The 26,827-nt window shown below is 50.8% G+C and overlaps 1 protein-coding gene across 2 annotated transcripts in view; it reads right to left on the reverse strand.

Moving 5' to 3' along the window:
* Positions 1-26,827, reverse strand: part of PRKCB (protein kinase C beta) — a 255,123-nt gene that overhangs the window by 55,607 nt on the left and 172,689 nt on the right. For both annotated transcript variants that reach the window (XM_019649900.1, XM_019649899.1), the window contains exons 6-9: positions 22,473-22,629; positions 21,221-21,355; positions 16,139-16,235; positions 9,660-9,806 (exon numbers count right to left, since the gene is read on the reverse strand). In XM_019649900.1, coding sequence (XP_019505445.1) covers positions 9,660-9,806; positions 16,139-16,235; positions 21,221-21,355; positions 22,473-22,629 — 536 coding nt within the window. The remainder of the gene's footprint in view (positions 1-9,659; positions 9,807-16,138; positions 16,236-21,220; positions 21,356-22,472; positions 22,630-26,827) is intronic.

The following is a 26,827-nucleotide window of genomic DNA, read 5'->3' on the forward strand; positions in this document are numbered from 1 at the left end:
AGTGGTTTTCAGTGAGGTCAATTCATCATGTGAAACTGACCACGGAGGGGACGGGGGGCAGTGGAACAAGGTAAGGCACGTTTAATCACAGGAACCGCCTGTATGTGCGTGTCCAAAATATTCGCCACAGGTGTCGGGCGTTTATGACCCACAGGCTTCTGCTATTAGGTCTGTTGTAGAAAAGATAACAGGCTATGCAGTTAGTAACCGGGACTTCACCGTCACAGGGCTGTGGATTTCTGAAACAGCGCGTGAAGATGTGGTTTAGACGGAGGAATGACGACAGCACGACAACTGCACCAGTGGCCGTGAACTATCCCGAGATGGTTTCCATGGTAACAGGCACTGGCTGGCCCTTCGATGAGAGGACCAGATGTAACTTTGTAGTATTTTCCCCAAAGAGTCAAGCAGCGTTTTAAAGAATATATAGGCTTAAATGAACCGTGGGCCTGTGTGCCCCCCTTCTTTACAGAAGCTGCCAGCCCCACACCTGCTTTTCAGAGGCTGCTCCTGTCATTCTTCCTGATGGACGGCTGGAAAAGGGGCCCCGCCCCTCAGCCAGAGCCAGCTGGGTCACTAGGATCCCTGCGCCATCCTGGACCATTGGCTTCTCTTCCCTGGGATTTAAAAATTCTAGGATAGTCTAGATTCAGGAATTAGATTGAGAACTGGGGAGTCACATAAGGCTGAGGGAGGTGGTGCTAATACAGATCTACAGAGACAGGCACTCACAAGAAGCAGGGTGAAAGATTGGGGGGGGGTTGCTGGGTTCCTGGAAGCTTCCGCATTCTGGCTTTCAATAATACCCCCCTGCACTCACTCTGGCTGGACAGCCTGCCTCCCCCAAGGGCCGAGGGAGGGCTGTAAAACTTGAATTCCAGACATTTCCTTTTCTTTGATATAATGAATCGCATTGGGGGATAGGGACTCTTACACTTGCTCTGTCATTTGCTGCCTTCTGACTAGTGAATGTAGGGGCTACAGAGATGCAGTGAGTCACTGCACTGAGCAACCTGGAGGAATTCGGAAAGGGAGGGGGCCTCCCAGGGATCCTGGACGATGAGCCGGCAAAACCACGCAGCAATCAGAACCGCCTGTGAAAGGCTGGGGGTTAGGAGGCCAGCGCCAGGATGGGGACAGAACCAAAGTGGAGGCAGGGGTCTGAGATCAGACAGCAGAAAGCTCTCCGGGAGAGGATTACGGGGACAGGTCGCAAAGACGGGGTGGTCTGCACAGCCCGCGATGGAAGGGCTCAGCGGACGGCTTGGGGAGACAGCAGCAGGGGCTGCAGCGTTACATAACCACATCCTGTGCGTGTGCGTGTGCGTGCGTGCAAACCCACACCACTGACAGGATTAAAATGGGCACCGACTCCCACCACAGGAGCTCCAAGACTAGAAGAGGGCTCTGCTGCTGGTGCTTGGCACTAAACCGCCCGTTTCTTCCTGTCGTAATTCAGTGCTGTGCTTGGCGTCGACAGAAGACGCTGTGACCCAGGGCTGGCAGCTCGGGGTCACTCTCTTGTGCCCAGACCCAAGCTCACACTCGTCACCAGGTGGCTGTCGGGGAGACAAGCTCCGAGGCTGCAGACGGACGTGGCGGCAGCCAGGGGCGACCTCACTGAGCACGCTTGGCACAGTGCTGGGGCCACCATCTTTCTAGGGGCTCATGAGAGCATCTTAATTTTTCTTAAAATCACAAGAAAAATATAAATTTTTAGGGTGAAGAAAATGCTGTAACATAGAACCATAGCTTCGTCCTTCTACCAGGATAATCACAAGATACGATTTTTAACTTTTTTTCATCGTGGAGGAGGGACCCACAAATGTCAGTATGCAGCTCTGGGGCAGTTTGAAACTGTTTTCAAAAGGAAAAGAGTAGCAGTTTGGTGGAGATAAGTGGACCCCAGAGTAGAGGGGAGAGCTGTTAGCGATGGAAAGAGGCAGCTGGAGTCATAAAACCAACTTTCAAGTCCTGCACCTGCCTCTTCTCAGCTGTGTGGTCTCGGGGGGGGGGGGGGGGGTATAATGGGGTTAGTATCAGTAACTACCTTGCAGGGCTATGGTGATAATTAACTGACATAATGCATGCAAATCCATAGCAATCAGTGTGAGCTCAGTAAAAGTTGGAGGCAGTGGGGATGGGGGTAGAGTTGGTGAGGGTGAGAAGATATGGAGGCTGAAGGTGGAAAGGAACCAGCTGAGGAGTCACTGCACACACCAGGGAAGCCTCCAAGATGGGGGATCCTATGACCTGAAGCCTGCAGAGGAGGGGAGAGGGCAGAGGGGTGAGAGGGCAGAGGAGGGGGGAGGGCAGAGGAGGGGGAACTGAAGCCCAGTTTCCTGGGCTCTCCCCAGCTCATGGCTCACAGTTCCAATGAGCATCTCCACACAGACGGGTGATGGACAGGCAGAGTGATGAGGGAGAACAGAAAACGGCCGTCATCACTCTGGGCACACAGCTTGTGTAAGGGCAGAGGCTCAGAGAAAACAAGACGTGCAAACTCTGCTCAGCACTGAGGGAAAACAAATAGAGGGCAAATGAGAAAATCAGAGGAGAAAATGGTCAACCTGCAAAAATATGTTTGTGACCTGCTGAGGTGACCCCTGCGGAGACTACACGTGCAAGTGACAAGTGTCTGCCGTCAGGAAGCCAAGATCCCACCGTACCTCCACCAAACCCGTGGGCGAATGCCACTAACTAGCCGTGAGGTTTTAGCGAGTTCTTTCCACACTCTGTAAGATGGGATAATAGCAGCTCCGTTACAGCATAAGTATGAGCCAACACACAGAAAGCGCTTGTGACAGAGCCTGGCACACAGGAAGGACTCAAAATGTCAGGTGGTGTCATTGCCATCGTCACCACCAGAATATATGACCCATGAGGGTGGGTATGTTTGTCTGTTTGGCTCACAGCTGTTTCCTCTGCGCCTAGAAGAGTGTCTGGCCCACAGTATATGCTCAGCAAATACTCCATGAATGAACAAACCCTGAATTGTGCCTGTTGGTGGGCGGCTACTATAAAAATGAAGTATTGGGTGTGGGATCCAATCTTAATCCCAATGCCTCCCCCATGTGCTTGCCCTCTGCTGTCCTAAGCAGCGACCACACCTTGTGCTCAGATTGGGAGGATTAGGAGCTCAGGGAGCACTGAACACCTGGGGACAGGTATTTCAGAAACTGCTGAGGGTGGGTGGGTGGGGAGGGGGTGGGGGCAGCCAATCTCAACAGAGAGGCTTAATTCTCTGGATATAGTCCATGAATAAGGATTGGAGAAGGGAGGGTCAAGATCACAGGAAAGATTTTTAAGGATACAGGAAACGTTGAGTGCACATCCAAAAGAAAGGATCCAGGGGACAGGGAAGATCAAAGACTTTCTGTACCTTCCAGCTACGGATAAAAAATAAGTCACAAAACACTTCTTGTTCTCAGAAATACAATAGTAATTGAAGTGCCAAACTGTCGTGGTGAGTGTACGATCTTAAGACAGTTTTTGCTTTTTTCTTTCTTTCACAAAAAAATGTGGTGCCTGGACCATCAGCAGTACAAAGACAGCATGACTTTCCTTTTAATAAATTCTCCTAAAACGTATTAAAGTAACTACATAAATGGTCTATTAAGCCTGTGCGGTTCCCGTGCATTATTGCTTCGGGCAATGCTGAGAAGAAGTAGTCAACTAAATCAATTTAAAGAAAAATATTTAAGACAGTATAAAGGAGGTATGTACATGGCAGAGGATAAACAGGAGCGTGGATAACTAAGGTTGAAGAAACAATACACTCGCCCCTGCTGTACAGGGGATTTGGAGCTGAAGGAGCTGGTTTCAGCACCTTGGAGAGCAACAGATGGTCTCAGGGTCCAGGGGCTACTACCAGGGGTTTCCTTGGTGACACTCAATGTCACCAATCTTGGGATTATTCTAGGAGAGTTCAGCACTAGAAGAGGAGGCTTCAGCTCTGTCACTGAGCTCTCAGCTTTTGATTTCAGACCATCCGAAAGGCCTATCGAGCAACAGACCCGCACAGGGCTTTTTGAAGAAATAAACGTAATTCCTGGGCCCCCTGTTTCTATGGACTTTCCACTTTTTCCCTTTGAATTTCATAAGCTGCCGACTTCTTCCCACTGGATGTATTCCTGGCGTAGGCTATGCTTCCGGGAAAGCAGCACCCACGCCTGGCATGAACACAACGACATATCACCGAGGAGGGCTTCAAGGCTTTGGTTTGCCGGGCGTGATACATGAGGAATTCTAAAGGGGAACGTCAAAAGGCCTTTTGTGTGCCCAAGAAAAATTCCAACCAGAGCTGAAAAGGAACGAGTGTGGCTGAGACCATGCGCTTTCCACCCAGAGCTTTCTCCCAGCTTCCCTTGCACTAAGCTGTGGCCACATGACTACCATCTCCTCTAATAGCGTGTAGGCAGAAGTGATGGGTGTCACTTCCAAACTGAGTCTTTGAAAGAGCAGCTTGTGCCTCCTCCGTGCTCTGTCTCCCTCCGCCCTCTGAATGCAGGCAACTATACAAGGCCACAGGATTAATGGAGCCACATAGGATGGAAGGAACCAGGGTCCCTTGATACCATATGGAGAGAGTGGGCGAGGCCAGGAACACCCATCTCATCCTGTCACATGAATGAGAAGGTGCCTGAGCCAATATGCATTGGGGGACTTCTTGGTTACAGCAGCTGAACCCACCCCGACTAGCAAAGGAGCTCAGGTGCTCTGCCCGCCACTCAGATGGACCGCGGCTGGCTGGGGGTGGGGTTAGCTAGAGAAGACATTCTGAGATTTTCATTTGACTCCCTTCCCTCCTGCGTCGTTAGCTTAACTCATCCTTTAGATGTAGCTCAAGAGTCACTTTGTCACGGAAGGCTTCCCTGCCTTCAGGGAGAGCCACTCCCACGCCCACGGGCTCTCACAGCACACGGGAAACTCAGTTACGCTTTACCTCTGTGAGCGTGACTTTTTGATTAATGCGTCTATCCCCACTGGTTTTAAAGTGTGCAGTTTTCAAAACTCAGGCTGATACCCTCACTTGGGTACTTCACTGTATGTCAATTTTACCTTAAAAATGATCAAAAACAAAGATTGAATTCTGGTTCAATGACACAGATGAAGAGTTTAGGAGTAAAGGGTACCAATGTCTGCAACTCGCTTTGAAATGCATTAAAAAATGGGCTGGTGTGGAGACAGGGGGACAGATATGTGAGGAAGCAGAGACAGCCCACTTAAGTGGAGAATCTAGGTAACGGGCATTATAGATGCTCACTGTATAACTCTTTCAACTTTTCTGGAATTCAAACATTTTCATACTAAAACATTGGGGGGGCAAGTTCAATGAAAGTAGGGGCCATGACTACATTACATAAAGAGACTTAGTCTAAGTGCAGTTTATTTTATATTATATATTTATATATAATATAAATTATATTTATATATATTACATTATATTACTAAGCATAATGTTCTGGGGTTGCTTCTATTTTTTAGTCGATGTCATGGACATCCTCACATGATGATAGACAGATATATAGATGATTGATAGATAGATAGATAGATAGATAGATAGATAGATAGATAGATAGATAGATAGATGACAGGTAGATAGGTAGATGATAGATGATTGGTAGATTGACTAATAGGTAGATAGGTAGATGATAGATAAATAGATAGATAAATAGATGATAGGTAGATAGATACACAGATAATAGACAGACATGAGAGAGGGCAGAGAGAGACCTCATTCTTTTGAATGCATCTTGGATACACCACTGTATATTTAACTTCTGACTACTGATGGACACTTGGGCAATCATCATTTTTTTTCTGTTACCCATCATTCTCCGTGATAGAACTTTTACACGAACACTGGTGTTGCTGGATTTGAACTTCCCCGTGTTAGATCCGTGTCCGCCTAAGCAGGCACATGCCTCCCACCCCCACCCCTGCATTGCCCCCTCCCCATGAGCACAGCACCTCCCACAGGCAAGACTCAGGGGTCCAAGAGAATAAGAAAGGCCCCATTCAAGCCCCCAGTATGACTTTTAAAGAGACTTAGATCACACCAGCCATCCCAAGAAGCACATCTGAAGTCTCAGAAGGGAAGTGGTGTCCGCATTCATTAGTCAAGGGGTGTTTGGTAGGCAGCACGCCCGGTTTTGAGGACCGGAGTTCATACAGGGCGGGATGTGCCTGTGCTGTGTCTACGCCATTGGGTCCTCGCCGTGGATTCGAACAAGCAGTCCACCCAGCCCACCTCTGCCCACTTCATCCATCTGGACACCATCTGAACTCCAACACCGCTCGACAGCCACAGAGGTTCAACGCCTAAGAAGTGTCGTGCTCGGCGCAGCTGGGGTCAAAGGCTCACAGACCAATAAGAGCAGAGTGAAGGGTCCAAGTGCAGACAGAACCCTTCAGCTCTAAGTGGACAGTGCCTCTGAGTACCCGGGAACAAAAGCTCTAAACGCATCTATCTCCACGTAAGCGAGGCATGCTCCCCCTCCCACCTGCCCGGGAGAGCAAACCCTCCAAACTGTCCTGTAGAGTTTCTGAAACGGGGCTTCCTCCTTGGGAACTCAGGGGCCTTCACACTTGCTTTCCCCCTGTTAACATTTTCACTTTTGGGTTTTTTAAACAGCCAAGCCCCTTCCTCCCTTAGACCTTCAGCAAAATGCTTGTATCACTTCCGTGTCAACCCTACAGATTATTACCACTGCTCAAGCCTGTTTCGGGGCCAGATCCGATGAGGCTGCGGGCAGGGGGAGCAGAGGTGTAAACAGGTCACCCCGAAGGTCGGTCCCTCCCACCTTTGCAAGGGGGACAGCAATGACCGGTTAAGGGGATTGACCTATCTGCCCAACAAGAGTGCAAAGTGGCAAAAGCAGGCATTCAAATATAAAGCCACAGTGACCGAAAACCATGGCTGGCGAAACTAGAGTGGCAAAGGGTACTGTGTTTCTAAGGATCACAGCGGTTCTGACTGTCCTCGTGGCTTTCGTGGCACACTATTATTTTCATCTGTGATTTATTTGATGCCACATCCCCCAGCCTGGGACAGAGCTCTCAATTATTCTAACCGTTTCCATGGAAGCATGATCTATTCTCTCATTCCCTCACTGCTCCCCAATGACCCCTGTTGTTCCCCACCCTTTTCCTTTCCTTAAAGCGTGCCCCCCCACCCAGCTTCCATCACTCAGTCAAAAACTCTCCAACCTACATTGGCAAGTGCTCAAAAAGGTGAAGGATATTCAGACTACGCTAACTTTTGAGGTAACAAGGCCCAGAATAAAAATGCAAATTTACACTTGTTAAATTAGCACGGTGACACTGGAAAGATGCAAATTAAATGAACAAAGGCCAGGGCGCAGGTGACCTTGGGGTGGGGGGCAAACAGCTCTCCATATTTATCCTTTAAACATAATTTTAATTACAAACCATGTGAGTATATTGCTTATTAAAAATGTAATTGTTTAAAACTCCCCAGCAGCCCCAGCGTATTGGAAACTTCATTGAGGCCACGTTCTTCTCCGTCATCATGGAAACCACCCCCCGCTTTGGGGTCTACACCCCTCTCTTCTTCCCAGAGTTTTAAATCTCTTGACCTCATCCCATTTATTTTCCATCCCTAGAACCCTAAGCTCCTTTCCTACCTGGGTTCCGACACTCTTCCTGCGTGGACTCCCTTCCAGCCCAGTCTAGATGCCCCCGCTTGTATGCATTTACTTGGTAGGGCTCTACCGAGCGCCCTAGAAGCAGGCCCCCGTTGGCTCTGCAGTGGGTACCGCCCCCCGCCCCAGAATCCCTCACTCCCTATCACTGTAATCTGGTTCCCTGGTCCTCAGCCCCATTCGCCATCCACTTCCCATCTCCATGTGCAGGCTGCTCCGAGCTGCTGGCGAAAAGCATGCCAGGGCGTGGACCCTACCATTACCAACTGCTGACCTGGCACTCGGACTGCTCAGCTACTCACTGCATGTCCCTGTTCTCTGTTCCCATTCCAGGCTCATCAGACCCTGGGCCACCACCTCAGGTCCCTTACCCAGTCTCAGCAGATGGCCTGTGACCCACAGAGAAAACCTACACATTCAGTCTAGGCCTGGGGAGTACAGTGGTGAGCACGACAGAAAAGGTCCCCGCTCCCGTGGAGGTCAGATCTTAGCGGGAGAAGAGGGGCAAACTGTCCCCTGGGGATGGGGGCTACGAGGCAGTCTGCTATCATGGAGAATGAATGAGCGGCCCCACTTGAGGGGGTGGTCAGGGAAGGCTTCTCGGAAGAGGCGACATTTAAATTTCTACGGGAACTACCAGAAGGAGCCAGCCATGCAAAGACCGAAGGGAACAGCATCACACAAGGTTTAAGGGCGGAAAGGAGCCTAGCGCATTTAAAAACCCAAGAACGACCATTGTGGCCCGAGCACAGCAGGGGACAGAGAGAAGAAAAAGACGTCATCAAGCAGTGAACAAGGGTCAGATGGTACACCAGGGATGTAGGAGAGAATTTATTCTAATTGTGAAGAGACCTCATTACGGGTTTTAAGCAGGGGAGTGCCGGGACCTAGGGTAGGATTTTAAAAGTGACTGTGGCTGCCCCATGAAAGGAATAGTGATTCTAGGTCACAAGTGTGGAAGCAGGGAAACCAGTGAGAAGCTTCTGCAGTGGTCTGGGTGGCAGCTATGGTATACAGGAGGATTGTGTTAGTTAGTTAGATGGGGGAGGCAGCCAACTCCTGGCATGCTTTGGAGAAGGTGGTGCTGGGACTCACCCATCGATGACGCGCTGGGGCCCGGGGACACGAGTACTGAGGGATGACTCCCAGATTCTTACGTAAGCTACAGACATCAGGGTGACATTTACGTGCTCTGCACACCTGAGCCCACGGTATGCGATTTACACTAAACACATGCGTGGCACCCGAAGGGATTCAGAGGCTCAAGACAGCATCAAACGAGTCAGGAATACTTCTAACACAATCTCAACTTCAGTAAAACGGCGTCTCCCGGCGTCTGTAAAAGCACCCAGGACCCCTCTACGAGTCCCAGGGTCGCTCTTCAGCTGTGCTGCTCTATGAAAAGGAACTGTTTACACTCTTGGCTGCGAGAGAGATCATTTCCAAAACGCAAATCCGATCGTGCCACTTCTCTGCTTAGAAACTTTCGACGGCTCCCTATCACACCATGACACAACTCCAGGTTCCTCATCAAATAACAGCTCCAACGGCTTTGCATGATTGGAGGCTGCCGTCTCTGCAACCTCACATCCTACGACCTCCCCCTGCGGATAACCTTTGGCCCTGACACCTTCTGATGGTCCTTAAAACGCGCCAACAAGCCCTTCTGTGCCCCAGGACCTTTGCACGCGCTGTTCATTCTGCTTGGAACATTCTCTCCTAGCTCTTTGAATGCAAGGCTGGTTCACCCGCCTCCTTCACGTCTCAATTTACATGTCACACCTCCTCTGAGAGCCTGAGTGGGTCCCCTCTTGGCTTGTTCGTGGCACGGCAGTCTATCCACTTCCCTCCTGGGGCCCACGGCGATGTGTGGTGTACATCTATTTGCTTTTCACTCACCCCCTCCCTGGCATATAAACCTCCTACAACCAGCAAACATGCCTGCCTCAAGAGCTGTCCTTTCTGCAGCACCGCATCCACGCCAGACCGTACCTTGCCAAAGCTGCCTTTCCCAAGCACCATGAGGAAGTTAAAATCCGTCAGCTTCATCCGGTCTCTGTTCCCATTGGTGTCCGATTTGGATATGGTGTTAGTTGTCTTCTCCTCCGGAGCCTTGGTCCCCTGACCGATCTTGGCCCGCTGGAGGGGGAAGCACACGGGAGCGTCATTAGGGTGTAAGGGTGCCCTTGTAGGAAGACACGTGAACAGCAGCAAGTTGGGGTTCCTGCAGTGCACGCCCCCGCCCCCCAACCCGGAGAAAAATACGGCCAACCTGCGCTCTCTAGATGGAAACCTGGAAGCCATCCTTGGCACCTCCCTTTCTCTTGGCTCCCTCATGTGTCACCCACCACTTGGAATGTCCTTTCTTCCTCCGAGTGGCCTCCGGAATACAGCTTTCTATCCCCACCAACACCAGCTGGCATCACCTCTCACGTGGACAACCCACCTCGGCTCCCTCCACACTGGGCTCCCCACACAGCCAGAGGAAACTCCTGCTTTCTTACACCCAACCGAGTCACCGCGTGATTAAAACACGTCGGTGGTGACCCATTAATTTTTGGACAGAAAGACTCAGGGCTCTCAGTGGCCTGTGAGGCCCAGCACGACCAGGCCCTACCTGGCTCTCCCACCCCATCATGTCTCGGGTCCTCCTTCCCGTCAACCCAGCTCCAGTCTTTCCCCTCCCACCTCGGGGCCTTTGCACGTGATCTCGCTGGCTGCTGTGGGGATGGCTATTCTCTCCCCTTTGCCTAGTTACCCTCACTGTCACTTCCTCAGGGAAGCCCTCCCTGAGTCCCTGTGTCAGGACGAGGTGTCCCCATCTGCTTCCCTACATCCATCTCGCTTCTCGTGTGTGCTGGACAGCGATTGGTGACTTGCTTCCCTTCAACGCACTGGAGACTGCGAGGGCACAGGCTACAGACCTCCTTCTCCACCATCTCCCTGACAACTGATATAGTTTCTGGCTAAATAGCTAAATGGATGGGCGCGGCCCCACGTTGGTCCTCAGCGCAGTATGGGAGGGACCCGCTGCTGTGAGCAGCAGGATGGTGACTCAGGTGGCAGCGAATGCTAGGGGAGGAGGAGGACAGGAGGCCAGCAGGGTCTTGTTACTGGAGCAAGAAAACCACGGAGCTAAAAGCTCGGGCTGGAGTCCTGACTCTGGCAGGGACAAGCTGTGTGGCCCTGAGCGCATGACACCCCTCTGCCCCAAACATCCCATCCGACGTGCCTCTCTGTGCCGGGCACAGGCCCCGGGGAAGCAGTGGAGGAGAACGAAACAGACAAATCTTGGCCCTCATGGAGCTTGTGTTCCAGCAGGAAGACAACAGGTTAAGAAACAAGTAAGGACCTGGATTGTACGGCAGTGATAAGGGGAATGGAGAAAAATAAGGTAAATCAGGGGGATGGATGGAGATTGCTGAGGGCTGTTTCCTGGTGGGCACAGAGGGAGGGCGTTCCAGGTGCAGGAGGCAGCGCGTGCAAAGGCCCTGGGGCAGGACGTGTCTAGGGGCATCTTTTGTCCTATTGAGGCGGCTCTGGGTGGGCTCCTGAATGGCCCCTGGATGGGGGCTGCTCACCAGAAGGATTGAACCGGGATTGGAAGCTTGGAACTTGCAGCCCTACCCCGAGGGCTGGAGAACAAGTGAATAATTGATCGCACCTACAATGATGAAGCCTCCACAAAATTCCCTGAACTACGGGGTTCAGGGAGCTTCTGGGGGGCGGTAAACACATCCACCTACTGGGAGGAAGGTGCACCCCACCTCCACGGGGACAGGCGCTCCTGCACTCAGGACCCTCCTGGTTCTCTCCCTGTGTGTCTCTCCACTTATCTAGTCATCCATGTCTTTTGTCACAGTCCTTTGCTATTGTACATAACAAGCTGGGAAACAAAGTATTTCCCTGAGTTGTGTGAGCCATCACCGCAAACTATCGAGTCCACGGAGGGGACCACAGAAACCCCTGACTGGCAGCCATGTCAGACTACTGTGTGGGTAAGTAGGACCCACCGGCCGGGAGTCTCGAGTGGGGACGGTCCTGTGGGGTGGAGCCCTTCACCTGTGGGGTCCCTGCTAACTCCAGGCACTTGGTGTCAGCGGTGAATTAAACTGGAGGCCCCCCAGCTGGTGTCTGTGGAGAGTGGGAGGGCTGCGTGGTCCCTCGTGAGGGACGGAGTCAGCCGCCCGTATCTCGCCTCTCTCACTCACTGTGATGTTGCTGGAATTTACCCCGTAGCTGTGTGCATAGGAGTCCGTCCCTGTGCACGGCCGAGTCACAGTCACGGTTTCTGTCTGCCCATTCTCCTCTTCATGGGCATGTGTGTTGCCTCCACTTTGGGGGTACGAACAAGCCTGCCTGAACATGCCTGGTCAAGTTATTTCATAGTAAGATAAGGTAGGTTGGGAGTTAAGTGTCCCTGGGACCTCCACGTGTAAGTACCCAGTAACCAACTGTGTATATGGGTTTGGGGTTAAGAAATGATTCATGAACCGGAGACAGAGGTCTGGGGGCTACCAGTACCGAGGAGGTAGTTAAAACCGTGACATCATCACGGAGAACGCAAACGAGAGAAAAGCCTAGAACAGAAGTTGCACTGTTTTGGAGGCCATGTCCTCCGATCGTCCCAAAGCCTCACTCTCTGGCCCCCCAAGTTTTTCCCAGGTTGTCCTGACTCAAACATATTCTCTTCCCCACCCTAACGTCTCTGTGCTTTATTACTATGTCTCCTGCATTCTTTGAACCCCAACTTAAGACCCATTCCATCCTCACACCCCATTGTCCAACCTGGGAAGGTCCCAGTACGGGCTGTCCCTGGTCCCTGGTCCCCATTCCAGCCCATCTCCCCATCTTAGGTCCCAACACACCCTGCAAATGCAGTAAGGTGAGGAGCTTAGACTCCCCAGTCTAACATTATGTTACTGGGGGGAAGTTTTCCCCCTGTCCTTCAAGGAGGAACAAGTGGCCACTAGCTCCATCTCTGGGTCTTTCCTCTGAATCGGGCCCCAAAGTCCTCTTCCAAATCCCACTTCATTTGCTGTGGTGGCTTTCCTCATAGGTATATGCCATAGATCCGTAATGTTTGCATACCCCCAAAGTCCACATGCTGAAATCTTAACCCCAGTGCAATGGTATTTGGAGATGGGGGCCTTTGGAGGGGATTAGGTTGTGAATGGGTAGGGGCCCTTATAACAGAGCCCCCCGAGCGCTCCTTCGGCCCTTGAACCAGGAAGCCCTCACCAGACACTGAATCTGTAGGCACTGTGATTGCCAATTTCTCAGCCTCCAGAATTGTGAGAAAATAAATGTTGGTTGTTTAAGCCCCCTGGTCAATGGTATTTTTATAGCAACCTGAACAGACTAAGATAGAATGTCATCTCAGCTTCCAGACCCTAGAACAGACATCTGATGGTCCTCCCGGTGGTAGGGGCGTTTGAATGTTTCAGTAAGTTGACAGCCATTGAAAATCAGGAGATTCCTATAAAAGCTCAATCCCCAGCTTCCTTTCAAGAAATATAGGAGTCACCCTTATCCACGGTTTCACTTGCCAAAGTTTCGGTTACCTGCAGCCAACCGTGGTTCGAAAATATTACAAGGAAAACTCCAGAAATAAACAACTCCTAAGTTTTAAATCGCACGCTGTTCTGAGTAGCAAGATGAAATCTCTCGCCGTCCCTTCCAGGACATAAACCACCCTCTATCCCTATTTCCACACTGTACATGCCCCTCCCATTAGTCATTTGGCAGCTGTCCTGGTTATCAGAGTGACTGTCACAGTATCGCAGTGCCTGTGTTCACGTCACCCTGATTTTACTGAATGATGGCCCCAAAGCACAAGGAGTGATGCTGGCAATTTGGACATGCCAACGAGAAGCCGTAAAAGTGTATGTATGTACAGGAAAAAACAGGGTTTGGTGCTATCCGTGGTTTCAGGCACCCACTGGGGGTCTTCGAATGTGTCCCCTGAGGATGAGGGATGACTGTAAATCTGGCATCACCTCCCAAAGAAACTAAGTGCACTTGAACCCTTACAGTCTGTTTCTGGGGAAACTCAAAGCAGGGTGATGGCCAGCTGTGGGATGTTAGAGGGTGGCCTAACCTCGCTGGGCCTGAGTTGGCTCATCGATAAAAGACAACAGGATGATAGCCAGACTGACCTGTACCATTCAGGTTGTCATGAGGGTTGAATGAAATGAGCGACTATTTCTAAAACACTTAAAATAATAAACAGTGCTTAGTAAGCATTTTATTAAATAAAAAAATTCTAAGACTCTCCGAACACCCACTCTGAACCATCCATGGCAGTGTCTTCCCTTCCTTGGCCCCACAGTCAGGAGGAAGCCCCCACAAAGCCAGCTCCGATGGCGTGAAATGTACCACGTGTGGGAACCGCACCCAGCTCAGCCTATCATGAAATTCCGTCCCCGCCATTCTGGCAGCTCGACTTTACCTCACTCAGAATTTCTCCAGCTAAGAGGCTTGAAAGTAATTCCTGAGTCATTCTGGGTGCTAATTGGTTACGGCACAGGGATTACGTTTTTCATGTTCAAGGTCAACAGACATTGCTCCGTGCACCTCAGAACAATGTTCCGTCTGTTGGAAACATTGTTTTTTAATCAACAACTATGGTGTGCAGTGATTACAATTCAGGCATCCACAAGCATTTGCAGGCTCTTGCTGGAAATAAAGGCACATGTTTTGCTGCATGTAAATAAAAACAGTCCTTTACATTCAGCCGGTGACTGGCCCCAAATGCTCTGTTCGGGGAGGAAACGTGTATCTTGGTGTTCTGAAATGTTACTCCAGCTTCCCTGGGACAGACGAAACCATTTTGCAAAACTGAGACTTCATTTGATACTGGAAAATACTGGCCTTTTGCTTTTTTTTTTTTTTTCCTCCCCCATTCACAGCGATACATGGTCACACGGCAGCAAACGGACACGTCATCAGGAAGCTGAGGGAAAGAGATGGAGACCGTTTTCCGGAAGGGCTGCCTTCCTGTCCTAATTTTTATCATACAGTGTCCAGTTCTCAGCTCAGCTGGGTGGGAACACCCTCTGGTCACCTCCTCTGTGCTTGAGCCAGCTCTGGGGGACAGATGCTCAGTACTCAAGCTCACTCATTTGCTCAAGACCAACATGTCTACTTATCCCAATTATTTCCAGCAAGGGATATCCCGCTGGGTCAGACCCATCACCACAGTCCAGGTTTTATGAAGGGCACAGGGCATGACAAGGGTCAATACTCAAGTACTATTTCTGTCAAGTTCAGGGGGAAATGAACATGGCGCAGGGAATAACTGGCAAAATCCTTCTACGTGGATCCCCACCTCCGTCCCTCGGCTCTCTCTGCTCTACCCACAATGCCCCTCTTTCAGCCTCACACAGTTGCCGTAACTCCCCACCACAGGGCCCTTGCACGTGCTGTCCTCCGATTGAAATGCTCTTTCCTCCTCTTTACTTGGTTAACTTCCATTGTTCTTTCCGCAAGGACGCCATCCCCGCCCTCTCAGGCAAGGTTACATCTGCCTCTTATTACGTTCTCACAGTACCGTGGACCTCTCTTGCACAGAACTTTCCTTGGTCCTATTTTTTCATTTATTTGCTTGTGGGATTCTTTAATGAATAACAATGATAGTAATCTGTTTCGTTTTAGCTCTTTTCTACATTTTTTCCCCCAGCGTTAGTAGGCCATCACTGCTTATCTAGAATTGATGATTTCCCATCAGACTCGGTATATTGAGTTTGTGGGAACAAAATCATGTTTTCCCTTATGAAACTACTTTAAAATCACTCAGCACACATAAAATGGAAGTGCTCAAACCCATCTTCCCCACAACATTTTCTTTATAAAATTCGATGTGTCCTATATACCGCTTACTCTCACGTAGATGAATATGGGGTTGCTTTGGCCCCACAGGAGGGAAGGGGTTTATCTGAGGTAGAGACAGAGCCGGCACCAGAGCTCAAGATCAGAGCCAAAGTCAGGGCTCTTAGCTTTTGGAAGATATGCCCACGGGTATTTCACAGAGTCACCAGCACAATCAATTCCCTTTGTGGATCATACAGCACCATCCTGCCAGTACGTCCAAATCTAGGCTGCATCCCTCCCTCAGCAGACCTCACTGACTCAGCCTCCAGGCCATATCACTACCCTGTCCACGTCTTTCCTTACTCGCCAGTACTTCCATCCCAGGCCACGCCACCCAGCAAAATGACCTGGGCAGTGAGCGAGCACTTGGAGGAAAGATCTGAATCTGAATGAGGCCGGGGAAGCAGGAATGACGTCACAAGGCAGGGAACATTTACCTGGGGTCTTGAAGGATCAGTAGGAGTTTGCTGGGAGACAGACGTTACAAAGGCACAGAGTCAGAAAGGAAGGCCTTGGTAGAAGCCACACCGTAAAGGGGGAAAACAGCCCAGAGGCGGCCGCAGCCGGTTCCCACGGAGGCGGAAAGCCAGACGTCTCACCTCAAACTTCTGCCGTAGCTCCTCACTGCCCTCACCTCCCTCCGGCGGCACCGGCACGTTGAAGTACTCGCCCTCCTCCTGGCTCAGCAGCTTAAACCTAAAGGGAGACAAGGGCCAGAAAAGGCGTGACAAGGCTGCTTTTATTCTGTGGGTACAAGAAGCGGGCAGGGAAAGCGCTACTTTAAAAAATGTGCTGAGGGTTTTCCCTGTGTGTGTGTGCGCGTGCGTGTGTGTGTAGCCAGTTATGCTACATATTTCTGTAACTACTCTATGGACATAAGAAAACAGTGTCTATTCTGTGCTTATTGGATGCAAAGTTCTCTCCCTCCCTCCTTGGGCCCAAGCTGCCTGAGTCCGAATCCCGCCTCTGCTCGCCTCCCTGTATAACCTCAGATAAGCTGCCCAGTCCCTCTGAGTCTTGGTTTTTCCCATCTTTGACTGGAATCAAAGCTTCTTTTTCCTGGGACTATTGTGAAGCCGAGAAACGATGACGCACGTAAAATGATGAGCACAGCGCCGGGCACTTAGCAAGCGTTGGCCAAAAGGCTCCACCACCATCACCATCGTCGATACCGACATTACTATTATCAGAACGAACATGGCGGTCTCAGTTCGCTTCCTGGCCACCAAGAGGTTCCCATCTAGTCTGAGGATGTGAAGACAGTGAGGAAGGAAAAGCGACACTCCACGGGCATTTGAGTCAGTAGTGGGGGTCGGGGGGGGCAGAAATCCCAGAATTCCACACCCCCAAAGAGACATCCTAACCCAAACGTACAATTTTCATCACATTTTCCCCCTCCATTCACAAATCTTCCCAGGAGGCTTCTAAAAATAGGGGGACAGGTGATTAGAAGCAGAGATGACAACGGGAGCCTGGATGCCTCCACATTAATAGTCAATTCTCTTCTTCCAAATCCCCGCTGCAATTACCCGAAGAAACACAAAACCACGAGAACATCTGTCTCTTTGCGGGAAATCAGGAAAGGGTGCTGTCCACACAGCAGGCGCTTCCAGGAAATTCCACAGGCTCCAGGACCAAAGAGCGGACACGGAGCAGGGCTGACTTTGTGGATTTTGCTAAATCTGGGTATTATTATTGACAATGCTTGTTATTGCGTTGTCTCTTTTTTATAATATGTTCGCTTTGAGAGGACACTTTGTATCTCTTAGCTTGTAAAAGAGCCAGTATCACTTACAGTTACAAGTAGAAAGTAACCGTAAAACAATAAACATACACAACTCAAGGTTCCCCATGTCCAAGTGGGTGGTGCTCCTTAGCGAAGGCTCCGTGGCCAGTATCTGCCCCTGCTTGTGCTAACGGGAGGTCAGCCAGCAGCCTGGGATGTGACTCGTCCCTTTGTCCAGTGTATCTACACGCCTGCCCATTAGTCATGAGTAGCCGTGCTTGTGTTCACATCACCCTTATTTTACGTAATAACGATCCCAGAGTACAAAGTGAAGCTGGCAACTTGGATACGCCAAAGGGAAGCCAGAAGGCTCTCCCTTAAGTGAGACAGTGTGTGTGTGTTGGGACAAACACACATATAGGGTTCAGTGCAATCTATGGTTTCACGCATCCACTGGGGGTCTTCGGACGGCTCCCCGGCAGATAAGGGGGGATGACTGTGAAAGCTCATTAGAAAGGAAATTAAAAATACAACTGCAGACCTTGACTAAAGTGACAAAAGCTGGAATGTGACAGGTCAAAACTGGGAGGAACTATTTATTCCCTCCAATGCCTGTTCATTGTTTCTGAAGAGCAGAGGACGTTAAGAGAAGAAAAATAAACGAGGCCCATGTTCAACCGAAATTCAAAGACAACCACCAAACCAGCCTACAGCAAAGGAGGAAACAGGGCTGATATGCAAAATCCCAGAGCTGATGCTCCGAAGAAAAACAAAACAATGAAACAGACGAACATCTGGAAAACAAGGGGGACAGGAAGGCGAGAGCAGAAATAAAATTAGAAACACAGGAGAGGAGTTGACAGCAGACGCGGAGCTGGTGGCAAAGGGGCAGACGAGGGGCCTGAGCTTTTACAGATCCTGCAGCCGCCAAGGCCACACGGTCACACATGACAAGCACAAGAGTCGCTGGGAGAGCTCGGCCCCTTCCAGATGGGGAAACTGAGTCTCAGACAGGGGCTGTGCCTCACCCTCGACAGCATCGGGGATGGCTTGGAACCTAAATCTGGAGAGGACTTTTACCTGCAAAATCTGAAGAGGGCTTTTATTTTGTAAAAGTTCCCTCCCAACTATTATTTCATCAACTTCATCGCCATCCTCCAAGGGGCTGGGGGTGGTGGGGGCGCTGTAAGTATCACTGGTGAATGGAACCCTACCCACTGACAAGGCCCTAGGACAGAGAGGTGCGGGATTCAGCGGAGGTCACACAGCATCCATCCCATTACCAGAGCCAAGGTCAGGAGCTACCCATGTGACAAACCCGCGTTTCAGGAGGCAGGGTGGGGTGTGCACGCGCTTAGGCTCCGGCATCGTCAGACCTGGACCTGACCTGTAGCCCTGTCCCTTAGGAGCTGTGTGTCCCTCACCCATTGCTTAACTACTCCAATCTCAGGGATAGCACTCTGCCCAGAACTGTCGGAGAATGAAAGGATGATGGAAGGGAAAACGCGGCAATACTGAGGACATACTCCTGACGAGCCGTCCCTTGTCATGAAGCCATTTTGTGCTCCCTGCTCTCCGCTGTCTGCTTCAAGGGAGGGGACAAGGCAGGCGCCAGCCCAGGAAGAAGCATGTGGCGGCACCTTGGCGAGTGCGGTGCCCTCTGGGACCTGGAGAACCTTGCGAAGGAGGAGGAGGGGACGGGGGGAAAGCAGAGGGCATTGCCCGCTCCTGGCTGGAGCCCCGGGCAGAGACCTACGTGAAGGACCTCAGTGTCACAGCAGCAGCTGCAGGCGGGGGACAGATGGAGGACTCTGGCACAGCGCTCCTGGCTCTCCATGCAGGAGACTCAGAAATGAGGGGTCCCGCAAGTGCTGGGTGGGGTGGGGCCTGGCAGTGGCTTGGGGGGTGGGACAAAGAAGACACTGTGAAGGGACCTCACAACAGGAGGCAAGAGACCAGGACCTGGGACTCCAGCATGAAGCCAGAAGGGTGCCCCGAAGCTGGGTGGGACCCGTCCTGCCTCAGGGGGCATTGGTCCAGGCACCAGGCAGGGTCGGCCACTCTACAGCTGTGAAGCCACCCCATGCAGAGAAGGTCCCCTTCTCCTCGGCCACCGTGAGGTCCCAACAGTGCATAAGAAAACCTAGGTCCATTGGAGGAGATACAGAAGCTTTATTTTTACACACATTTGATTAGCGTCGTAGGAATGTGTGACACCCATGCCTGGCATCTAGTAAGAGTCGGGTAAGTGATAAGAGATGGTTCTTAGAATTAGCATTAGTCCCGCCATCTCACCCATGCCCCTTGGGCATCACGCCAGCGTCCCCTTTAACCTCTTCCTGCCCGATTTCAGGAGGAAGAAGCACCCAGTCTGTCAGTGGGGAGGGTGGGTGCGTCAAAGCTAAACCATCCGTATGTTCAGAAAATGTATCCACACCTTGGGGAAAAGGCAAAGGACGTGTGACCTTTTAATGTCATGCTAGAGCATTTTCTAATTAGCAATCTCCTTCCTCCCGGTACTATTACTTATTATTCACCATCCAGCGGGGCCCAGATGGTTTCCCAACTCTGCAAAGACCGATGTTGGCTTTTAGAAAATGGGGGTGCAACTGTGTTCTGTGAGATAAGCGCCTCCGAGGCTGCGATTTCCTTGCTCTGTTTAGCTGCCAGGTTTATCTCTATCTTTGCAAAGCTGGTTCAGCCTCCTTTCGTCTGACATCGGATAGCAGCTTCTCAGACCTTCGGAACCAGCTGCTCACCTTCCTGGCTCCCTCATTCGTGATGTAAGGAAAACACTAGCAAATGCTCATTCCCTAGTTTATGAGAATTAGGGGGTTTTTTTAGTTTTTTTTTTTTAACACTTCTGAATTGTGCTTTAAGATACCTTATTATTATTATTTTATTTTACTTTTTTGGTACACTCTTGGCTTCCACCTCTGATCATGTCACTGATTAGTTTATCTGTGCAGGTTTCTCTCCAAGGTCCCCCCATGAGGACACATGTCTTATCCCTGATGTATCTCTAGCGACAAGAATGGGGCAGAAACTCAATACATACTTGAGTGAACACCTGGGATAAATATGGAGGAGAGGCCAGGAATGTGCAGGTGACTGATGGAAAGGCTGCGTGGCCGGGGTGATCCGGCCTTTCTTGCTAAACCAGTTTGATTCTGACTGTCTTTTGCTTGCCACTGAAAAAGCCCTGAGTGAGAAAGCTCAAAACGAGACAGTCTGCCTTAAAGAGGCCAGAGCGGCCGCTTGTGCCTACTGCCCCAAAGCTGCAGTGCCAGGCTGGGCTGACTCTGACAACCGAAACACAGGGCTGCCCACGGGGCTCACCCCGCCCTTTGTTGGGCACACTGGGGAAGGGTTTTTGCCATAGGAAGGGGGCAAAGCAGAAACTCCAGAGCAAAGGAAGCCCTGCAGCTGACCTGACAGCAAGCCCCCAGCACCTGTGTGGCCAGGTCAGCAGCAGTCCCAGCAAAGGAGCGTCTTACGAAGTCGAAATCTGACAGTGAGCTGCACGCATCTTGAGGGTAAATTCTGAGAGCCAGTTAGTGCCTGGGAGGGGCCCCTGACGTCACATAATTATGTCAGAGGAGCAGGTGTGAGACAATAGGGAGCAGTGGGGACTGTGGCAAACAGAAAATCCTGTCTAAAGAGAACATTAACTGATCGGGCCCAGTGTGCCCAGGTTTTTCTACTTTTTCAAGCCAGAAGTCTAGGTTTTTATGGGAAAGGTCCTGATTTTCTTAAAATATTGGCAACTAATCCTTTTCTCCCCCTTTCAGTACGAGGACCAAATAAAGCCTATCTGTGGGGCAGCTCCAGTGCACCAGCCATCACTTTGTGACTCTGCTTTACTGTTCCCCTTGCAGGGAAAAAGGAAGGCGTACTTGGTCCCATGTTGCACGGGCCACGCTTCTTGCGGCTCTCAAAGCCAAACCTCCCTTACCAGCCATCGACGCCAGCTTTCTGCAGCTCAGAGATCCCAAACGACAAAGACCCCATGAAGTCGTTGCGGCTGGTCAGGTCCCAGTCCCAAATCTCCACAGACAGTCTTCTATCCTTGTCCGATTCTTTCAGCTGGCTGTCGGGAGAGAAAAGACAGGCGCCGGGCAGGTTACTGTGCTCTCTCAGGCAGATGAAACGTACAAGAGGACAAGGTCGGAAGGGAGGGCTTTTTAAAGATGACAAGCTGTTGCAAGAAACATATTCCATTTCCAGCACAGGCGAGCTCCCCGGGGACCAAGAGCTTTTCCTGTTTGACAAGCCTGTGGCTTAAACAGGAGTTGGGGGGTGAGGGAGGCCAGGCCGGTTCTGACGACTTCTGCTGCCTTCTGTCTCATAAGGGCCCATGGTGTTCTGCAAAGCCTACAGACACAGTCACTATAAGAAACGTGGGTGCCAGTTACATAACTGTGGGTGTCTGCACACACGTGGGTTCACGTGAGGCTGAGAAATTCTATGAAGAGTTGTCGGTGCTGAGGCCGAGAGGGGCCCCCCGATTCGCCCTGAGAGAGGAAAAAAGGGATGGGGGATCCCCCCAAGGAATCACGCTTCTGGCCCGTGGCCTCTGGAGTCAGGCTGTCTTGAGGCTGAACCCCACTCCACCCTGTATTTGCTGTGGGATTTCAGCCACGTTCTTTCAGCCCCATTGGTAAAATGACCATGGAAGCCAGATGACGTGCTTCAGTGCCTGTTATGCATAGTACATGCTCAATAAATACTGGTCAACATCACTAACATTTGTTGGCCCAGGTGTATCCAAAAGTGATCCCAGGTTCTTGGAGCTCCGGCCTGGGAAGACCCTCCATGGGACGATGGCAGGGAGCTCCCAGGGGGCTGCAGGCTCAGCTCTCTCCCTCCACTCGGCCCTACAGAACTGCTGAACCCAGAGTCTCCTCTCACAACACGCCTTCAGCTGGCAACACATCGCACTATTTTCCATTCCGCCCGCTCCCCCACGCCACGGACAGTCTCAACTCCATTAAAAAAAAAAAAAGTAGGCTCCAGTGTTTGCTTGGCTTGCGATGCAAAAATGCAGATGGATGGGGAGGAAAAAGAAGGAAGAAAAAAGGGAGGGAGGGAAGGAGACTGGGAGGGAAGGAAATAGAAGCTGGGGGAGGAACTTCCAGATCTCAGCCCCCCCCCCACTCCCACTCCCACCCCCACCCCTGTGCTGGGCTGCAATAATGTCAACTCACAATTTGAAGGTCTCATTCCACTCCGGGTTGAGGGAGCACTTGATGGTTTTGGTCTTCTGTTTGCTCTCACTCTTGGGGTCAGGAATGAGCTTCAGTTTCACGTAAGGATCTGACAAGCCGTTGGGGTCCATGGGTACAAGGTTTTTGGCATCTCTTACTGGAGAAAGAAAAAGCAGTTGCAGCATTCAAGGCCCCCAAAATGTTTAGGCGCCCACCGGCGACGGCTATAGAGCCTGTGAAAGGGTCCCTGGCGTCACGCTTACTTAATGGGAATTTTAATTCATTAACATCAATCGCTAAGGAGCCCCCAAAGTGGGATAAATGGAGATGTGGGCTCTGCTCTCCATTGGTGTAAAATTGACTTCTGATTTCCATTCTGCTCTCCCCACGCTGCCCCCAAGAGTAACTGTAAATTCCCTCAGCCTGCTTGCCACCACGGCTACAAGGCAGGCTGGCTTCTTTCATTTGGCATCATGTTTTCAAGGTTCATCACATCGTAGCATGTGTCACTGCTTCACTATAGCTGAATAATATTTCATTGCTCGGATACATCAGATTTTGTTCACCAGCCATCAGCTGATCGCCATTTGGGTGGTTTCCACTTTTTGGCTATTGTGAGTAGTGCTGCTTTGAACCTCCGTGGACCCTGCCATAAAAGCTCACGTACTGTGTGATTCCACTTATAGGAAACCTCCAGAACAGGTAAATCCATACCCAGGAAGCAGACGAGCAGCTGCCAGCAGCCGGGGAGTGACCACTACATGGGTACGGGGCTTCCTTTACAGGGGGTGAAAGTCTCTCGGCACTAGGGAGAGAGGGCGTTTGCACAACACTGAAAATGTACACATGCCACTCAACCGTACACTTTGAAATGGTTCATGTTATGGGATGTGAATTTTACCTCAAGTCAGTAAGAAAAAGCTAAAAGAGAAAAAGCTGCCTTATACGCTAAGGTGCAGCCATCGTCCATGCTGCACCACGCCTGGGACCCAGACAGCCCAGGGCGAGAAGTCTGGGAAAATACTGGCTCCGCCTCAGCCATGAACACCCAGCATAAAGGAGTCTCTAAGACCAGCTTAGAGAAGGAGAGGAAACAGAGGGTCAGGAAGCAGAGGGTGCAACTGGCCCTTTTAAGGATGAGGTGGAATAAGGCATCAGCCTGGAGAAACAGGAGGAAGTTACTGAGGAGTCGATTCAAACACCAGTAACGGGAAGTAGCCCAGGGAAGGCGATGAGGAAACAGGAGTTGTGCGTCTTAAGGATACAGCGCCTACATCTCACTTATGATAGAAAAACCCGAAGTAACATAGTAGCAGATCGAATCAAACTATCAGCTAGATGGCTAATATATCATGACTCCTAGCCGGAATGCAAAGATGGCTCAACCTTAGAAGATCCGTTGTTAAAATAGCCATCATATTTATAGGTCAAAAGAGAAAAACCACGGGATCACTGCGATTAGCTAGACAGAGCTAATTTCATTCACAGGATAAAGGCTCCCTGACATAACAGCACCACAGTTTATCGTTAGATAACTGTGATCCCATTAAAGTCGGGCATAAGACAGAGATAGCCACGCTCACTGCCGTTACTCAACATTAATTCTAACCGTCCCCGTAAGTGCAATACAACAAGAGAAACAGAACACTGCATCGTAGGGGACAAAGCACTCCCCCTTATGTCCGGCAACCTTTGCTTCCACCCCATCCGTCACCTTATCCCGGGAGTTTACCTCCCAGAAATGCCACCACTTTCTCATTCGGAGTTTCATGGACCCCGAGATCTTCAGCCACTTCCTGTTCTCCCAGCCCATTAACTCGACGACTGCACTTGAACAAGTCTTCCACCAGCAGTCTATCAAGCCCAATAAATTTTCTCTGTCTCCCCACCCGCGCGTGCCTTTATTCCATTCACTCAGCTTAGATTTTTTATGGGGCTTTATAATCACGCCCTTGAAAACACCCTCAACTCCGTTTGCCCCTCTTTCTTTCCATTTTATTTATTCGGCAAAGCCCCAGCCCTGGGAGTTAAATTCAAATACCTTCCCCTGTATTTCCCTACATCCAAACAGCTGACCATTGCTGGAGGACAACAACAAAACAAACCCACCTGACTTGCCTGACTAAGATCATGGAGCGAGTACGGGGTTGGGACTGAATGAATGAGATGAGAAAAGGGCTGGCTGGCTGTCAGGTGAGCGACAGGGGAGCCGAGGACGCAAGCTGTAACTTGCTCTGCACTGGCATCTGTGTACCCACTAGCGTGCTGGCATTTTCTCCCACTTATCCACAGCGGGAGGCACGCTCCCATTCAGCTTGCAAGTGGCACCTACATGGAACGGCACTGATTCCTCTTTGCCTTTGAGTTCAACAAGTAGGTCTCTACTATGTGTTAAGCATCCTGCTAGGTGCTGGGGACACTGGGGACAACCTAAGACGTTGATCCTGCCCCCAAGGAATACAGAAAACCAAATTTATTCCACGTGTAGTGGATTTCTAATGACACAGTAGGCAGGTCGCACAGAGTTGTGGAAACAGGGCTCCAAGATGCCAGGGTCTGCACCTTGCCCCCCACGAATCCACATCTCTGAACCTCAGTTTCTGGACCAATAAAACAGAGGAACGACATGCTTCATTGGGCTGTTACAAGAGCCCAATTGGATAAAGAATATATGTGTTTGGCATAGAACCTGGCACCTAGGGAATAGTCAATTTCATTATTTTTATTTTCATTGTTATTATTCCTATTCAGCGCCCTTTATGATTGCATTTGTGTACGTTTATTATGAAGACGTAACCATTTCTGAATGGATGAACATAGAACAGAATGACTTGTGGATTCTCTTCTTGAGAATAATGCAGCTGACCTGCCATCTGAACCCTCCCGGAGGACAGCATGTCCACCGCACCCGCCGAAGAGTCACCCGGAAGGGCTGGGACCCACAGGAAGATGCGGATACAGTGAGTCTGGAGTGAGATCCATTCATTTGTTTTTCGAACAGGATCGCAGGTGGGGCTCATGCTGGTGGCCCGTCGAGCACACCTTAGCGTAAAGCTTTTCTACATGCTTTACTTTCTGAGGATGCCCATGCATTTTCCCCATCGGACACAATCTCATTTCTTGAGCCTTCCAAGGAAACTAACAGCAGGCGCCAGTTTCTAGGCTGGGACCTCGGGGTGACACATCGACCACGGAGTCAGGCGCATCAAAACACGATCTGAGGAGCCCTGAAGTGGCTGCCAGGAGCTTGTCTGGTGGGCTGGCAGCACACAGGCACATCTTCCTTCTCTCTGTGAAGGCCACACGCCTTCACCATCTTATGAAGTGAGCCCACAGGACAATCACCGGGAGAATATCTGTCCATTGTAAGTTTATGACTTCATAGCTCTTCCAAAATCTGCTTTGCACAACAAGCACATGTTGCATTCTTGAGCCAATCTCACGACTAATGGTTTCAGATGCGTTCTCCTCGGGCACCCACTTCCGCTGAGCCAAAAGGTCCTACCTGGGGCACGACTCCATCCACCCCCCCCCCATAGGCTCTTTCTTCTACTCTGTCCTTTGGGGTCTGTCCTCTCCCGAAGGGGCCAGAAGTTTCCGTGGAAAGGAACGGAGTGGATGGAATTGGTTCTGGGTCTGCTGCCACTCACACCTCCAGGAGCTGCGGCTATTAAAACCACGTATCCCGAGCCACTGCCAGCGCTGCAGGCTCAGAGCCAAAAGCCTGCCCAGTCCTGAAGGGTTTCGGAGTCGAGTTATGGTTCCCAGCAGCAAGGGAGCCGCAAGTGTAGCGAGGAAGCTAGTCTCTCTCGGCCACACTTGGTGACAGCGGCTTTGGTTTTTCCTGATAAGTGTTTCTTTACTATCTTGGTGGAAACGCAGCCAGCCCAGATGGTACCAAATGCTTCACACAAGGCGGAAACAGCATCCTCCCCCCAGGTGGCGGTTCGTGAAAGGGACGAGAGAAAAGCGTCCTGGCCCGGAGAGCATGGCTTTCCCAGGACGTGAAGCTGGGTGGGGTACGGTCTGTCTGTTTCCGTCCTCAGGTCCTCAGGGCCAGCAAGGCCTCTGCATGCTGGTGACACGTGACCTAAGGCAGAGCTGCTTCCATGAAAAGGCAGCTCGAATGGGAACTCTTTTCCCAAGAATTGTTCTTCACCAAGAACTTTCCTAGTCACCCCCACCCCCACCCCCACAATTCTAGGATCTATTGGAAAAGTCAGAATAACTGCTGCTTTGACGCATTTATCTCACACAGTGTGGACCAGGAGCTTCTCTTTACAAACCCCTTTTGAAGGCACACGATGCGTCTTCAATCATCCTCACTACGTGTCCCCAGAAGGGTTATTCAAAGC

Source organism: Hipposideros armiger, unplaced genomic scaffold, assembly GCF_001890085.2.
Source record: "Hipposideros armiger isolate ML-2016 unplaced genomic scaffold, ASM189008v1 scaffold_135, whole genome shotgun sequence".
NCBI classification, from domain to species: Eukaryota; Metazoa; Chordata; class Mammalia; order Chiroptera; family Hipposideridae; genus Hipposideros; species Hipposideros armiger.